Source organism: Puntigrus tetrazona, chromosome 8 (assembly GCF_018831695.1).
Source record: "Puntigrus tetrazona isolate hp1 chromosome 8, ASM1883169v1, whole genome shotgun sequence".
Taxonomy (NCBI): Eukaryota; Metazoa; Chordata; class Actinopteri; order Cypriniformes; family Cyprinidae; genus Puntigrus; species Puntigrus tetrazona.
In genome coordinates, this window is record NC_056706.1 from 13506862 (window position 1) to 13524828 (window position 17967).

Genomic DNA, 17967 nt, shown 5'->3' on the forward strand with positions numbered 1-17967 from the left:
ATTAGCACGCCCAATCATGTGCAGTTAAACAAAATATGCACATGTGGGGGTGTTAGAAGTGCATTTATATGTGTATGTGGGTGTGTTTACTATTACCATCTACTAATTGTTGTTATGGCAGCACTACAAGGTCTTCGTAAAAATGTAATGACCTATAATAGTATCAAAATAATAACAGCATCAATAACTACATTTAAGGTCACAATCTGGGTTGGATTTAAACCCATAAGGCTCCACATGTTTAGCAACAGTTCAGTTCATATGTGACCCTGGACTGCAAAACCAGTCATAAGAGTCTTTTTTTTTATTTTTTGGAGATTTTGTACATGATCTGAATAAACTATTGAGAAAATTGCCCGTCCAAATGAAGTCCTTAGCAATGCATTACTAATCAAAAAATAAGTTTTTATACATTTACAGCATGCAGTTTACTAAATATCTTAATGGAACATGATCTTTATTTAATATCCTACTGAATTTGGCATAAAGAAAAAATATCATTTTTACCCGTACAATATATTGTTGGCTAATGCTGTTTTGAAAAATATACTTGTGTTACCTGGTTTGTGTCTAATTCACTCTAATGTCATTCCAAATTTACCGTTTTTCTGAGAGTGCACAATCTTATTGTTTGGTGAACTCTCTCTTTAACTATTGTCTCAGTGTGGCACTGACACCTGTAAGAGCGCAGCATCATCGGTTTCTGCCATATCTGTAGTAGCCTGATGAGATTTGTTAAGTTCAAGGGCTTTAGCTTACTTCTAGAGCACTCCAGGGCTTTCCAGAAGACTCTGAATTAAGAACATTGCAGACATGACAGCTGGGTTTGATGCAGAACCATCGAAGTGAGCATCAGCTTAATGAAACTTTGATCAAAGCGCGGAAAGCTTCAGATTTTATACGCTGATTTAGTCTTCCTTTGGCTGATTGTGTCTCACCTCACGAACATGCTGCAGTTTTTGGTTTTTTTTTAGGGTCTACAGAAAACTACATACACCGGGACAGCTTATTAATAACTAATGAAAATCTGCACGGCCAGCAAGCGAAAAAGAACAGACCATTTCCTAGACATCACACAATTCTTTCATGACTGATCACTCAATCGTCTCATTATGCTCAAACTCTCATGGCTGATACAAAGGTCTGAGCTTTATTCAAAGTTAGTTCAGGAATCAGAGTTTTGATCAAAGTTGGTCTAGTAATTGGGGTTGAATTATTAGAAGTGTTAGCTGTGCTACTTCACTGCATGTTAATGACTTGCTCATTATTAATTCAGCATTTGCTTTACATGCACACACAATGCAAATATGAACATGATCTGTGATTTCGCTGCAACAGCATTACATAGTTGTGAATGTTACATAGTTTTTCCACTCTTAAGTTTTGATTGACACGAATATTGTCACGCTGTGTTTGAGCTACAGACATGAATGATAACTCAAATCATGCAGGTTGTTAAGGAGAAGTGCTATTGTTTCTTAAAGCCATCATAAAGCTGACAAAAAAAAAAAAACACAGACTTGCACTACAAAAGGAACCCAAGTAGTCTACAAAATAATCACCTTAGCAAGCACTAAACAACCATCTCACAATACAGTTTTCTTCAAAATTATGTTCACCGCACTGACATCTAACTCTTATCCGCTCTTTGTTGTGGACTGAACTGCACAGAGCAAACACTGAAAGTGCATGGAGGGATTTCGTTTAATTGACATAAATAATCCACTTAAGTCTCCTGATCTTGCATTTCTGCAAACGTTCTTGTTACACGGCTGGAGAAACTATAGTAAAGCAAAAGGATGGACGTCATTGAATTGACTCACAGATTAACAGATTTATTCAGGTTCTGCAATTTTGTAATTATATTGCAGCTCTAGGGATCATGCTCTACCTCACCCAACAACATAGGTTTGACTTCAGTCATTTTAAATTAAACTAAAGAGATTTACTATGCTGTTTCCTACCTGGTCTCATGGCATGGCATAAACGTACCTTGGTGCATTTTTAGGGAGACACGAAATATGTGCCCGTAAGTACATATCACTGCAGTTTCCAAAAGAATTGAACACTAGAGGCAGTAAAACTCACACACCTTGTATTCGTTTTCACACAGATTTACAGAGGTTTTTGCACAATTACTTAAAATATCATATGACTTCAGTATTAATATGCTGGGATATTAATATTCTGGGAACTGATGCTTTTGAAAGTTAGCATCACACATATCCAGCTTCATATCTATGGGTTTTTAGAGCATCAAATTTTAGCAATAGTCCATGGATATTTAAATTCTTAAGAACAGAAATACATACCTATATCTGCATAATAAAAAAGTGCCAGCTTTCACATACTTAAACTTGTGTTTTAGTGCCATTCAGTGGATATTCTAACCAGGTTGGTGGTTTTGTGTTTATAAAAAGCATTGGCATTTAACCAGGGGACAAGGGCGCTTCAAACTTAAACTCATTAAAAACTAATGACAAAAGAAGCATTAAAATAAACATTTAATAAACAAATAAATTAAATATTTCTTATCTGTGTCTTATCAAGTCTTAAAATAGTCATGTAGAAACTGTGAAATGGAAAAGTCAAATTAACTAGCTTAAAAAAAAAAGTTGGAACCTTGAAGAACATTCAAGCTATTGAAACCTTTGGAATCCTAATGTAACTTACAGAAACTAAAGTGTCATTGAATAATGTTTTGGGGGCTTTGAAGCAAAAAAACGTTGAGAACCATTGTCCAGAATGATGCAAAACTGCACCCTAAATGTGTAGTGATTAGGTGCTGATGAGTTTTAAATGTAAATTGTTGAGAGTCTTGCTCCAGTGACAAACTAAAAGCAAACATTTTGCACACTTTTTCCCTGACATTTATACTAAGTACTACTTTCTACATCAGGGGTGCCCAACCCTGCTCTTGGCGATCGTGCAAAGTTTAACTCCAACTCTAATCAGATACACCTGCTTTTCATTTTCAAGCCATCCTGAAGACCTTAATTAGTCGCTTCAGGTGTGTTTGATTAGAGCTGGAGCTAAACTTCGCAGGACAATCGATCGCCAGGAGCAGGATTGGGAACTCCTGTTCTACATAAATGAAAATATAAAAACAACAGATGAGCAAAATTATTCAAATAAAATTCAGGTTTGTGTACCCTTCACTGTATTCCCTATACTATAAAAAATAAACTAAGATTAATGATAAATGAATAAATGCGATTTCATTTTCTACTTAGGTTGACAGCATCTTGAGGCTCTTGCACGCTGTACAGCTGTACATTTTATGTACAGTAGAACCGGAGACACACTAGACCCAGCTTGACTCTATAGGGTACAAGAAATGTAATGTTTGACAAGCACTGGGTTCTCAGTTTATATCTTCTCTTCACTGCTGCCTGTCATTTCAGAAAAAAGTGCAATGAAGAAAGCGCCTTTCAGCATCAGTCTTTGGTGGTTTGCACAAGAGCCTGTGCTTCAGGCATAAACAAGTTGTGCATGTCGCATGCTAGACAGCATACCTAGTAGCAATTTCATTTATAAAGGGAATTAAATACTTTGATTGACACATGATCAAACCATCCAATCAGCATCCACCCTGTATGATTATGAAATCACCCCTATTCACAGTGACGTCTGTGTGGTTCAATCTCGCTTTTCCACTCAACAGGAATCTGATCTTGTGGGACTAAACAGCAACACTTGAGCACAAACTTTAATGAAAAACTTGGCTGATTCTGCTGGAGGGTAGGGATTGAAGGTATACAGCCAAAGCAACCCTTGTGAAGAAGAAGTGCACTTAAAAAAATAGATCACCCTCCAGGTTGTTCCAAACCTGTACAAGTTTCTTATTTGAAGGTATTTTGAAGAATGTGGGTAAACTTTTTTCTATAGTATGAAAGTCATTGGGAAACGCATACAGGTTTGAAACATCTTGACAGTGAGTATATGACAATAACGTTTTCACTTTTGTGCGTACATACATTAACATAAATGTATGCAACCACCCTATAATGATACAAATTATATCAGATCAGCCACTCTTTTTTAAAAAAATACCCATAAATCATAAGCAGCATCTGTAAAATGCGACGTCACATTTCACAAGCCCCGCCCATGTCTGCTAACAGACACTGCTGTGTTAACAGATAAAAACACATATCACAACTCGAAAAAATAATATCTGGAGTTCAACTGATACGGCTTTAAAACATATTTATCTGTATCTGAGGTAAGAGCTGTAAAGCCACAGCACTATTCTGGTAAATGGGGCAGCTCATTTGCATTTAAAGAGACATGCATGAAAACAGCATGTTTCTGCTTCCACTCAAAACAAGCATTTTCTAAATTATAATAATTATAATAAATGAGCTGTTGAATATGTTGAGCTAAAACTTCACTGACACATTCCGAGGACACCTGAGATTAATATGTATTTAAACAGACTTATATCTTGTAATAAGGTGCATAATAGTTGCCCTTTAAAATGAATTTAAACTATAATATTCATTCAAGTTTAGTTAAGTGTCTGAAAACATTATATTCAGTTTTCACATACTCTTTTAAAGCATATTAGCATATTAATATTAGCATAAGTAATTTAAAAGTGTGCTAAAGTGGGCCTTTAAATTCAAAAGGGAAGGAACACCATCTACCTGGACTAACATATTGTCCACCCAAACAAATCTACCAGAATAACAATAGCTTGGAAATAAAATGAAACTGCATTTTATGGCCCATTTTTATGTTTCTGTTGAATACATAGTGTGAAAAATGATTTTTTATTTAAACGGGAACACTTTGATATGATTACAGTGAATTGAAATTGGTCACGGACCACAAATTTGCCTCATAAAGCCGCTCGTCTCATAATATTCCTGATGAAATTAGAGAGCAGACTTCTAGCCTCACCACTGCCACGAGATGTCACAGTGGGCTTTATGTGTGTAACCGAAATGCAATCTGTGCATTTGCTGCTTTGTTCGGCCTATCTGATCTCAGCACAGCGCGGTTAGCTTCGGCCGAGTCCTGAACAACAGTTCTCAGCAGCGATATTCTGTGTGTCACATTGATAAAGAACCTCAGCATTACTGCGACCGCTCTCCATCTCACGTTTCCAGGGGCAGATCCCCAGGAAAAATGTTCCTCATTTTTATCCACGATAGACGAAAATTGTTGCAGCATTTGTTGGAAACACAAACGGTCTCAGAGGCCCAAACTGATTCCATTATGTGATGGCAATCTCCTGTGAAAAGAGCAGAGTTAGCACTCCACTCACCCACAGGGACTCGCGTGTGTGTGTTTGTGTGCGAGGGTTTTAATGATGGTGTATGTTCTTTCAATCTGTGTTCAAGTGTGTGTGAGAAATTAATGAACATCAGAATACCGGTTTGATCTCGGCGAGGTCTCTGATGCAATTCAGACACAATTTGTTCCTCTTCAATAATTTAAAAACGCACACACGCTTACAAACACTCTTCGGGATGAAATGCATTTGTGAACCCGCATCTAAGAAAGAGCAGCCAATTGGCCTAGATCAATAGCGGTGGGTGAGCTGATGACCCCTAACGGTGGACAAGCGGTAGTGTTGTTCAGAATGTACTGTGACTATAAGCGCGCAAAACACTGTTTGTCTCCCTCTGAGAATTTTACTGTTGTACTCATGGAGCTGATCTCCAGCATTTAGCTGTGCCATTAACAGTCCAGGCCATGAACACTTACCTCCTGTGTGTGAAGGTGACAAACTCCATGAACAAGAAAATCAAGCTACATGGTCCTATTACACACCTGATAGGGGGCCACACAAAAGCCTCTTTGTGCCTGAGAGAATGAAAAACACAGCGAGATTATTAAAACACTAATACTACCCTGCAGGAAATAAGAAAATAATTTTTATCACCTCCTCCTGTAAATTGTCGAGACATTCTTAAAGGGATAGAAAAGAAAGAAACTCAGGCTTGGAATAACCTAAAGGTGAGTAAATGATGACAGATTTTGTGGGTAAACTATTCCTTTAAAACAATATATATTTATATATACGTATAAAATATACATATACGCATTTGTGGTAGAATGTTTAGATATTTCTTACTAATTATTCTTGCCTGATGAATGATATTAAGATGTATGTTTTTATCAGATTTTTTTACTTTCTTTGCATATAAATCTTGCTTAAGTTTGTTAGATTTATTAATAATAATAATAATAATAATAATCAATAAAGTTATATTAATCAAATGAATTAGATATATTGCACTTTATTACCCTTCGTAATTTGGCTTGAAGTTAATTTTCTCTTAATTAAATGTAAGAACGTTTTGAATAGTTTTACAAATTTTTCCTGTCAGCAGAATACTGGGATCAGTGATTGATATGTAAAAATAGCATTATTGCTATATTAGGCCACATCCACACAAAACCAGAGCTTTCTCTGCCCAATTTCTTTTTTTTTTTCATTGTTCAGGATGATGACATCATCGTTTCACAAAATATATGGACTGGCTGTACATATATAAATGCAAGGGTGTCATTTTCAGACTTCTCCACTCTGGGATCTGGACCTACGATACAAAAAATCGTGTCTCTGTGTGAACGGGGGCATAATTAGATGCTATTTATAGTATGTATTGCAAGCAGCAGATATTTGAATCTTGCATTTGTATTGTAGTACATTCTAAAAGTAATGATGTAAATCGATGTAAGTGTAAATTATCATTTTTATTGAACTTATTAAAGGGATGCCACCTTATTAGGACAAGCACTCCCTATACCTATTCCTAACCCATAAACACCTCTGAGGCACTTTACTGTCCACTTTTTGATTAAATCCTTCATTTTATTGAAAATAAAATGCTCTTCTAATATGAAAAGTGAAAAGAGAGTGTTTGGTAAAAGGTGGATTCGAATTTGGGTCGATCTCGTCAAAAAACCTGTCCTATATATATACCACTTGTGTTGTTGTTTAAACGCTATCTTTCAACCACATGTTGGTGGGCAGAGCTAAATATATGTAAATATGAACACAATCCACTGGAAACAGAATAAATGAAAGACTTGGCTCTTTTAACTTAACCTATAAGTACCCAAGAAACCAACCACATTAACCTAGCAACTGCAAATTATTGCATTACAATCCAGTCAGAACATCTTATTAACCGCAAAGAAACACCCCAACACATTCAGAAAAAAAAAAAAATCTAGCGTATGCATTATATTTATTAACGCTTTGCCAACGTAACCCTTTTTATCACGTCAATAAAGCTTCTTGCATCTTAAGGGAACCGAAGCAAGAGATAGGATCAGTTTTCTATGAGATGACGAGAGAATGAGAGCGCAAATCAGATCATTTGAAGCCTCTGGATCTGAGGAGATTAAAATACTCTCATTCATTGTAAATATTAAAATTTGATGTTCCACAGAGGATTTGACTGCTGGTTTCCACCCATCATCCATGCTGTGCCTATAAAAATGACATAGACTGAGGGAATGCGAACCGCTGCTCTATCATTTATCGTTACACAGCTGCGCTAACCGTAATTCAGCATTACACAAGACGTTTACTGTAATTAACCATTACACAGCTGCGTTTCTCTAAATTACCGTTCTTTTATGCTTTGTAGAGCGAGCAGGCAACCGCTTTCTTCTAACCTGATCTGTGCACATTTTCACTGCATGGCTGTCAGGAATTGGTTCAGTAGTTTTTTGAAGCCACTTGCATTTTTCATCATCTCATGACGGACAGCAATCTATGTGAAAATCCATTTTCTTTCTTAAAGTACTTTGATCTGAATTGCTCTTTCAACAGGGATCAGATTGAAACTCAGACCTTTGTGATGGAAAGCACTGGTGGACTGAGTTGTAACTTCCTTTGTGTATGTATGTGTTGACAGAAAGCCCGACTGGCCCGAATGAGAATTTCCAAGAGTGGCAGCTCTAGCGCCTTCCTGCATAGCAAACGAAATGGGCTCAACCAATCACTGGAGCTAACGGTGAGAAACACGCATTGTTTCACAAATACAAACGCGCACAACATATTCATGCTCAGCCTTTCCCATATTTAGTTTCTGTTTGACTTCTGGTTGCTTCTTTTCATTTGCCTTACGTTTTGCATGGTTTTCAACAAGAACTCCTGCAGACAGTGTTTTAGCGAGAAATAAAAGTGGCACTTTAAAAGTGTTTAAAGCTAGAGATTTACATGGGGTGATCCAATTTTCAGCACTTAAGAGCGATTATGAGACTTTCGTGTTTGCATATTTACACAAACATCAGCTCAATTAACTCAATGACATCCAATTTATCAGGACAGAGTGATGAACTGATGTGAAAATGTCTTAATGTGTTGCTAAACACCCTCATTAGTGAGTAGGCTGTGAACATATGTGTGTGAAAAGGAGATCTGGTCTTTATTACTGCGGTTGTTTGAAGCTGTCCAGCTCCTCTAAAATGCCTTCCTGGAAAAAAGAAAGCGGCGATTCTCTGAATGCGTCGAAATGCATTTGAGGAGCGAGGAGCATGCTGAGAGTGAACAGCGAGTACAGAGACAGATTGCAGGCCCCTCCAAAGAGAGCTAACCAGTTTCACAGAACGTCCTCGGAGAGGTCCAGAGAGTAAAGCAGACAAAATTGAGCTTCATTATGGAGTCTAAGAGGCCTCCAAACTGTTTGTGTTTAATATATAATAAAATGTGTGTTTAATACTGAATATTAATTCAAATTAGTGCCGTGCAATGATTAATCGAGATTATTCACATCCAAAATAAATAAAAACATTGTATAAGAGTATAAATATACATGTAAGTACATGCAAATATTACATACAAATTTATGATGTATTCGCTCAGCACTAATTCAAATATATAGAAAATATGTTTAAAAACAAACAGAAATAGTAACAGTATTTTAACACTAAATGCTACTTAATTTCTTTTTACACGCTTTTATCCAATTTATCTATCAACAAATGAGACTCCCATAAAAAACATGAATTAATGCAATTTATATTAGACTAATAATAGTCTACTTAGGCCAGATCAGATGAAGGGAACTCATTAAAAAGTTTGTAAAAGAGCGATAAGCGATTAGTTTCACATTTGTCACTTTTTTTTACACACATACATCAATTGACTCCAAATATATAAACCGTAAAAAAAGGTCAATATCGACAGAAAACAGGAGGGTTAAAAATGCTCTCCAAAAAACTGGCTCTTGTGGGTGAATCACACGAGAACACTCAGAATGGTGGAAAATGTGCTTAACTCTCATGAAAATAATGTCACAATGGAAAAATTTGTAACGGCCCTAAAAATAGGCTTCGTCTTCTTCATCCAGAGTGTTCTCACAACATGAATTTCTTTGATTTTGGAGTTAATTTGAAGTTCCTTCACGTGATTCAACCCAGAGTGGTCCGACTTTCCATCAAACTGAAGAAGCCGCTTCTAAGTTAGCCTGTCTGAAAAGCTCATAAATACCACGCGGATCACATGCAAGCATGCAGTCTGCTCAGAATAAGAGTACTCGGGGTAAGAGTACTGTAAGACGCCTAATTTTGCTTTTTCTTCATTTCTATCAATATCTTTATTTTTCCTTCTGTCTCTCTCTCCTCCCACACATCACTCACTGACTCACTCATGTTATTTTGGTGCTCGTGTCGTGTTAAGACATTGTGGAAATGGTGAAAATGTGGAGCAGTTTATGTGCGATCAGCCGGAGGGCCCAGTACGTGAGCGCAAGCTCCCGGGCAAAAGCTCTACAATAAAAGAGACAGATATGTGGAGTTTTAGTAACCGTACCAATGGATTTGTGAAACAGAAAAGTGGAATCACTCTGATTTGCCCGATCCTCTGAGGCCCCTCGTCCTTCCTTTCTCTCTTTGTTTATTTAAGTTATGGATGATATATTGTGCTGCTCTGTTATGGATGAAGTTCCTTCCAAAAGCAGTAAACCACTCTCCGTGTCTCTCCCTCCCACTCTTACACAACAGCAGCTCCCCTATTACAAGATGAAACTTTCACCACAGGTACTGAGCCAAACAACACACACTCTGTCCCTCTCTCCACTTCATTATTCATGCATGAAATGTGGCGGTTCCCTAAAAATGATGTAAATGTCTTCCTGTGTGTTTCTGCAGGGCTCGTTGGAGGAGGACCAACAGCTGAAGAAGACCACATCTCTGCTGGAGAGTCAACATCACCATCTTCTGCACTGCCTGGAGAAAACAACGGTCAGTCAGAAGCAGTGGTGGCTGCGTTTGAAACACTGCTTCATGAAACTTTACTAATCTTTTGCTTCAAACTCGCCGGGTCACGCAATTTCAACAAACGAGGCTTCGTAATATTGTTTTGACACTTGGTTTCAAAGCATTTCCAAATTCAGACTTCGCAGTAGATGACGTTGACTTGGTAAACCCATACACAAGTGTCTAGCTGATCTCAGGTCAATTATAACGTAGGATGGGTATTTTTAAATTACTTTAATCATTTTAATTATTAAGTTTGTGTAACAAAAAAGCAGAAAGATAGTTAACTGATATTCTTGTTGCCGGTTATTTGTTGATTACATTGATATTACGCTTTTATGAATACAACTGGTCTGAGTTTTCATTCCATTGAATATTTAACTGCTTCTTTAGTGTTTCGAAAAGCTTAGTTTCTCCCATTATTATTTAACAGATTTCAATCTCTCTCAAGTTGGTTATATCTCAAATTAACACATTAACTTTATCATTTGCATAACAAGTCAGCCACAAGCAAAAAACGTGATGCCCTTAAAAACCAAAAAAAACTAATCGGAACAATTCACTGTTTGCACATACCTTGTATTTTTCACGAGCAGTGTTATTTCAGTCCAGTTACATTATATGGGGGCAGGGCTTTTCTGCGTAATGACAAATAAATCTAAGCATTCATTATACATTGAAAAATAAGATAAAAATATATATATTTTTTTAACAAAAATAATTTACAAATATTGTATGAATCAAACGCAAATAATTAGGGATGAAGTATTTTAGAGACTACTCCTTTTTCAGTTGCTTCAAGGTTTAAATAAAGGTTTTAATTGTCACAATACTTTCAGTATTCAGCTCTAGCAAATGCAAATTAATGCAAATGTTAAAATAAACCAGTGTAATGTAAATGCAATTCAATTTATAAATATTATCAAAATGTTTTTACGCAAAACACAAAGTTGCTAAAGCAGGTACAACACATGAAATGTAGTTAGGTGTTGCTCTGGGCTATGCTTTATTGCGTCATGTCTAAGACAATAGAAAAAAAGTTTGTTTTAATAGTCTTTCATCAAAATTTTATAATTTTCTCTTCCTCTGCAATTCCATTCACGAGGACATGAAAAAAATATACTAATCAATATTATAGTAGTTTCACACTTTGCCAGTTCAATCAAATCAAGTCCAATCCTACAATAATAACCACTGAATATTCTCTTTTATATTTAATATTTATTCATCCACAAACTCATCTTATGTAACATACAACTGACATAAAAAGGAACTGATCTGATTTGTTCTTATTTGTTATACATTACTGAAGTAAAAATGCCTCAAAGTTGTTTCATATTCTCTTTTATATTTAAGTGTTTAACATGCTTGTTAAGTCTTTGAAGTAAAGGGAATGAGAGAAAAGGCTTACGACAGTAAATAAAACATCAGAAAGCAATAATCTTTGTGTTTCTGTGAACAGAATCACGAGTTTGTGGACGAGCGGCTGTATGAACAGGGCTACCTGCAGACAGCGCTACAGAACTTCCCATCGAGGAGTCCATCTCTCTCCAGTGAAGAGGGCATCACTGGCACCTGCTGCTCTCGGAGAACCAAGAAGAACATGCAGCCTCTCAGTGCAACACACACACACTCACACACACACAACCTGCAGGAGCTCAGCGCATTACACATCCAGTGTGGGGAACAGCAGCCACTAAACACCAGGTTAGCACTCATTTTCATACACACCATTGTTCAAAGGGCTCGTGTTTATCTCAGCTAAAAGACTTCCAACTTTTTTATATTATGCACCTTATTAGTAGTATTTTTTTATATATATTAGATCAGCTGCAGCCGTATTTTAGCTGTACCTAAACAGTTTGTTATGCTGCTTAACGTTACAAACTGGTATTTGTTATGTAATTTTAATGTATTATCATAAACACACGGGTTTATAGTTTTACAATGCTTATACTTATTTTCCATAGTGTCTTATAAACAGAAATCTCACTCATTTACAGAAAATAGCAAATAAATAAAAAAAATAATGAACAAATAAAATAAAAAACAGAATAATCATCCCTTTATCATTTTGTTCCTTCTAAAATTATTTTTAATGTATAATTTTAGTTGGTTACCACTGATACAGACCCAGACTTTAAATATTATCCTATGTGAAAATATTAATTTCTAAATTAAAAAAAAAAAAACTATGACAATCTAAACAACATGTAATATAAACCATTTTAATATTATTGTTAGGATCAGTCTCAGCCAAAGATGAGGGTTAAAATGTATGTAACTGCATATTTGATGCATCATTTCCATTCAAGCTCTCATTTCTGTCAAATAAGGCAAAATGTGTGTTTATTATTATGCTCTTGATATATAAAATGCTACCTTTGAAATTAACCTCAGCAAATATAAGGAATCTGCCATTTTGTTAACATTTCAAAATGTATCATTTCCACCCACAGATATTTTCAAACAAAATACATAGAAAAAAAAAAAAATACAGATGACATTCAAATATGTGATACATGCACAGCCTCTGTTTATCCACTGGACGTTTAATAAACAGTAGGCAAAACAAGTGTACGAGTGTAGAAAAGAGTATGAAAAGAGTTTTAAGACCTCTGTCTCTCTCTTTCTGCCTCAGTCGTTCCAGTCTGAATCTGATGTCTGATGAATCAGGGAGTCTGAACTGCAAGAGCAGTGGACTGGTTACCACGGCAATCATCAGTATCCCAACCCCTCCCTCAAACAACTCTCGAGCCAGTCCCGACGCTCCGCCCCCTCCCAACCCAGAAGCTCCGCCTCTTCTGAACCCTGGCACCGACGTGGTGAAAATCTCTGCGCTGTAGGACAAAACAGAACTCAGGAAGAGAAACTGATGAGTAGCCTGCCCCCTAGTGGGAGAAGGAGTGCACTGACTCTCTGAATAGAAATAGAAGATCAACAACGATGCGTCTGTGTAAGTGAGAGAGAGAGAGAGGGAGAGAGACGGCAAAAGCAGGACAACCATGAGTATTCGCTCACTCTCCATCAGGACTGATATAGATGAGGGTGTCACTGCAGTGTCACTGTGCATAAAACATTTCTTCTCCATCCTCTTAGTTTTCTGTTGGATCATAGCCTAATGTTTTTTTTTTATTATTATTATCATTTTGATGAATGCAAGAGGTCAAGCGTTTGTTTTCATCCGCGAGTCTTGTTTAATATCAGTCCGTTAATCTGTTCCAACATCGCAGACAGCCTGTCAAAGCCTTGGCTTTCTTTATCCCAATTAAGTTGTATTTTGATCTAAAGTAATTCCTAAAGGATACGAGAAATTCTGCTTTAGATTTGAGGGAGACAGTATGTGACAGCGTTTCTCAGACTGTGCTAAGTTTTTATTTTTGGAAATATGTGTGACTGGTACAAATTAGGTCTAACTTGAATGTTTCTGCCCCGTGTGTGTGTGTGTGTGTGTGCGCGTGTGTGTGTGTAGAAATTACAGAATCGTCCCTCAAACTCTCAGCCTCTCACACAGTTCGTGCCTCTCAGGGGAGGAGAGTTTCCTTCTTCTTTAAGCCACTGTCTCTCCCTGAGTCCAAAACGTTGAGCCGACTTTGTAACGTTAGTTGTCACCTATCAGACATTACTATGTAATATAGAACCAAAAAAAAGAAAAAAAAAAAAAAAAAAAAAAAGAGAGAGAAAGAAACATGAAAGTGTTTTTAAAAACTCTGTGACTACAAGCACAAGGCGTCGCTGAGATTTTGTGATTACAATGTGTATCAAGCCTTGGTTTAACTGTGAATATTGTTGATAGAATATTTTGTAATATTTAGCCACTGTTTGGCAAAACCAGAGCAGCTGCCTACCCCGCCCCCTTTTGTCCACCCCGCCCCTTTATGTCTGCCCCGCCCTTTCCTCTGTCCACTGCTGGCCTGCTTCCTGTAGTTGTTCTGATCTAAGTGTTATTGTCATTATCGCTCAATGGGTATTTAAAAATGTGTCTAGTTTGCGTAAAACTACATGGGTAGGAAACTTTTGATGTTTGTGTTTTTCATTACCAGTGAATGTTTTTGTTAACTAGATTTCCAGTCATGCGTTGCTGTTAGAGGAGAAACTGTCAACTGTGCGAATCGATTAGAGATATTCTCCACCTCTTTTCTCTCCCTCCTTTTCAGTCTTTGTCCTAATTTGTCAGCCATGTTCACAAGAACGGCATTGCCAACGAGAGAACTTGTGGTTGTTAGTGGAAAAGTCCCTGTTTCGTCCGTGTCGTTTACAATTCACTGCCAGCATTTAACTGCATGATCCCCTGAGCTCCACCTTTTGTACCATAACCCCCACCCATCTCCTTAAACCCCACTCACTTGTGCCTCTTACACCAGCATACATAGAAAGTGCCCCCTCCCCTCCTCCCCTCAGGACGTTATTGCTCCAGGGCCAGCGTTTTAGTGTTCAGTGCAATGAAACACTCACTAGACCTCATATCAATACATTTAATCTTGTTTTGGCCCTTTTTAGATAGAATAAGCCATATTTTCCAGAAATAAAAAATACGATTAAATAATTGCATAACAGATACATAACCTATACTTGAACTTTAAAGCCGAAGTGGATGTCCAGTTACACAAACACGAGATGGACATGACTCCAGTATTACAGGGAAAAGCACATCGTGACATTTAGGAATATCAGGGTATCCGGCCCACACCGTTCTTTCCAAAATGTTCTTTGATGGCCCGCGTGTCCACATGACGATTATCTTCCTGTTTGTTGTACATACAATCCATAGCAAATCTCTTAACGATACGATTTTATGATCCAAATGACGTTTGGTCCCTTTGTGATTTCTTGATTTTTCACGTGTACATAATAGATGGGAAATATGGAAATGGATCTAATGTTTAATTAATAGGAGAAGGTGTGGCCAATATATTCTAAATTTTATGATAATAAATGTTGAGTATTGGATCACCTGTGGTCATTGGCGAGCAGTAATGTGTTGGAGTTTTTTTTTCTTTTTGCTTTGTCTTAACTTCCAGCCCAGCAGGGGACACTACAGAACCATCAATGTAATAGAAGTGACTCTAGAATCCTAACAGCTTCGTAATAACTCATATGTGCAGTTCCTTCAGATGACAGATTTGGTTGTTTTGAATATATTACCAAGTGGAGATCTGTATGTGCATCTACATACCTGTCGAGGGTCTTCTTTCTTACTCTGTATGTCCGTGCTTGTTTAACTCTTTTACGCTTTAGCTTCTTTTCTTTTTTTCCCTTTGTTTTTTTTTGGAGATAGTCATGTTGTTCTATTCAGCAGATTCCTGTTCACTGTCAGATGTTAAATATTATTTATGATCTTGTCTTGTGTCACAGTTGTGAAACGCCTGATAAATGAATTGTATCTGCCACAAATATATCTGCTGTTTATTCGGGTTTCCTTCGACAATACCGGACCACAATCTAACAGCAGTTTAATGATGAAATCACAAACTCATGACAATATTCTGGAGATGAAATAAAGCATAGATATGGCATCATATCAAAACAGGAGTCAGGCAGGATGGAAAACAAGCTGCAGCTGGGCCTTTTTTAGACTCCATCATAAAGTGATTTAATTGGAGCGTCTCATATAAATGATTCAATATCAAAGCATCATTTAAAAACATTATTAGCCACAATACCATTTTGTTTGCATTTTCCATTATTAAAATTAGCCAAATGAAGCTCTGATGGCATTAAGTTGAGAGTTTCAGTTTGATTTTAAATGTTAAGAGGGAAAAAACATTTGTAACAATTACCCTCCATTCTGGACCCACATTAGGGAAAAACCATTAGGAAAAACCTCTTAGCCTTTATTCAACTGGTATTTCCATCTAAATCAGTTTATAATTTACTTTATATGCTCACAAACATTTTACAATGCAGTTTAAAATGTGATTTATGGGTCATAGATTACATGATTGCGTGCTTAAAGTTATCAAGCCTTGTGAACTGGAAACCATAAAAGGGATACTTCACCCCAAAAATAACAATTCTGTCATAATTTACTCACCATCATGCCATTCCAAAACTGCACGACTTTCCTTCTTCTGTGGAAACATAAGATATTTTGAAGATCGTGTCAGTAACCATGCATTTTGTTTACCATTAACCTACATTCTTGAAGGGGAAAAACAGTGAGGACATCTCTCTAAATATTTTATCCATGGGGGGAGTTCATGATGATAAAATGTTTATTTTCGGGTCAGCTATTCATTTATAAGCTACGTTTCTGTAAATGAGCGGCTCCACTGATGAAGATAGACACACTGCAAAAGAAAGGAGTTTCTCTCTCACACACAGAGGAAAGAGAGAGGAAATATTACATTAAGCTACAAAATGTGAAAAAGCTTACATTTCTTTAATAAAAAAAAAAAAAAAAAAATTCTATTTAGCAAGCAATTTCAGACAACCTAAAAATAGCTTACTGGACACTTTTTTGTGCATATATATATATATATATATATATATATATATATATATATATATATATATACACACACACACACACACATACAATATATTTTTAATATTAAATATAAACATGCATGTGTCTATTTATATATACACAAAATAAATATACACAGTACACACATGCAAACAAAAACTATTATTTTGGATGCAATCAATCGTGATTAATAATAATAATAATAATAATTATTACGCTCTTAATACATATTAAATCAAAAATTACTTTTTGATATTTAGTTAGAAGTGAAATCTTCATGGAATATGACCTTTACATAATATCCAATACTAATGACTTTTGGCATTAATTAAAAAAAAATAAAATCAATCATTTTGACCAATACAATGTAGCCTATTGCTAGAAATATACCATTGTTGCGGTTCAAGGTCACAGTCTATAGCTAAATTAATGTGGACGGTTTAACTTTTTGTTGGCCTATTGGTTATTATAAAAAGGTCTAATGTTCTTTGTAAGCCATTAACAAGAAGACAGTCAAACAAATAAAAAGGCCCAAGCAAATAAAAGGGGAATGAATAAGAAGTTCTCACTTGATTGTGTCTGAAGTCCTCGCTCGTGTTCAGCACGAGAATGATAAACAGCGGAGCCCGGGACACAGTGGCTGAGCTGAAGATGAAGCCACATCTGTCCGCCACTCGGCCCTCGAGCCTCTTCTTGTCCAGCTCGAGCCGCTCAACAGATCTGCAGAGGCGCTGCGGGATTTCTGTCGGCTGCTGAAAACTCCTTGCGGAACCATCCAGGAAGTTGCTTTCCGAAGTACGGTCTGAACCGAACACCCCCGTCTGTCGTTTTCTTGACGGGGTCCGTGAATGACCCAGGCGACCCGTGTAAATGCTGGCACGTGATGCAGCAGGAATAACCGGAAACAACTGCGATGAAAAGCCCACAAACCCAGACGAACGATAACAATATATATCCTCTTGAATGGAAAGGCGATGGACAAGAATCTCTCTCCACGCTTATAAGCACGAGTGTCAGAAACTGCACACAGCTGAATGTAATCTCCCACGATTAAAGACTAAGTCACCGGTGAATCTAAACAACAAATGAAAACGGCCACGGCTGCTGATGAACTCAGCAGCAGCGCTTTGCTGTTGGAGTCGCAGGTGTTATATTTCCCATGGCGTGAACCTGAGAACTCAACAGCTGCATGTCTGAATGTCCTGCATGCTCGTTACAGACGCGGTTTTTGGGTTGAATGGCCCCCGTAGCCCTATTCCCTCATCTCACCG

General features: G+C 37.0%; 1 protein-coding gene across 3 annotated transcripts in view; it reads left to right on the forward strand.

The window, feature by feature from the left end:
* Nucleotides 1-15626, forward strand: part of kcnd3 (potassium voltage-gated channel, Shal-related subfamily, member 3) — an 82213-nt gene extending 66587 nt beyond the window's left edge. Inside the window, exons 4-8 of one of the 3 annotated variants that reach the window (XM_043246193.1) lie at nucleotides 7884-7982; nucleotides 9973-10008; nucleotides 10120-10212; nucleotides 11690-11934; nucleotides 12869-15626. In XM_043246193.1, the coding sequence (XP_043102128.1) occupies nucleotides 7884-7982; nucleotides 9973-10008; nucleotides 10120-10212; nucleotides 11690-11934; nucleotides 12869-13073 (678 nt within the window). In that variant the 3' untranslated portion in view covers nucleotides 13074-15626. The remainder of the gene's footprint in view (nucleotides 1-7883; nucleotides 7983-9972; nucleotides 10009-10119; nucleotides 10213-11689; nucleotides 11935-12868) is intronic. The other 2 variants (XM_043246194.1, XM_043246197.1) reach the window with 2 other exon arrangements.
* Nucleotides 15627-17967: the final 2341 nt, after the last annotated feature.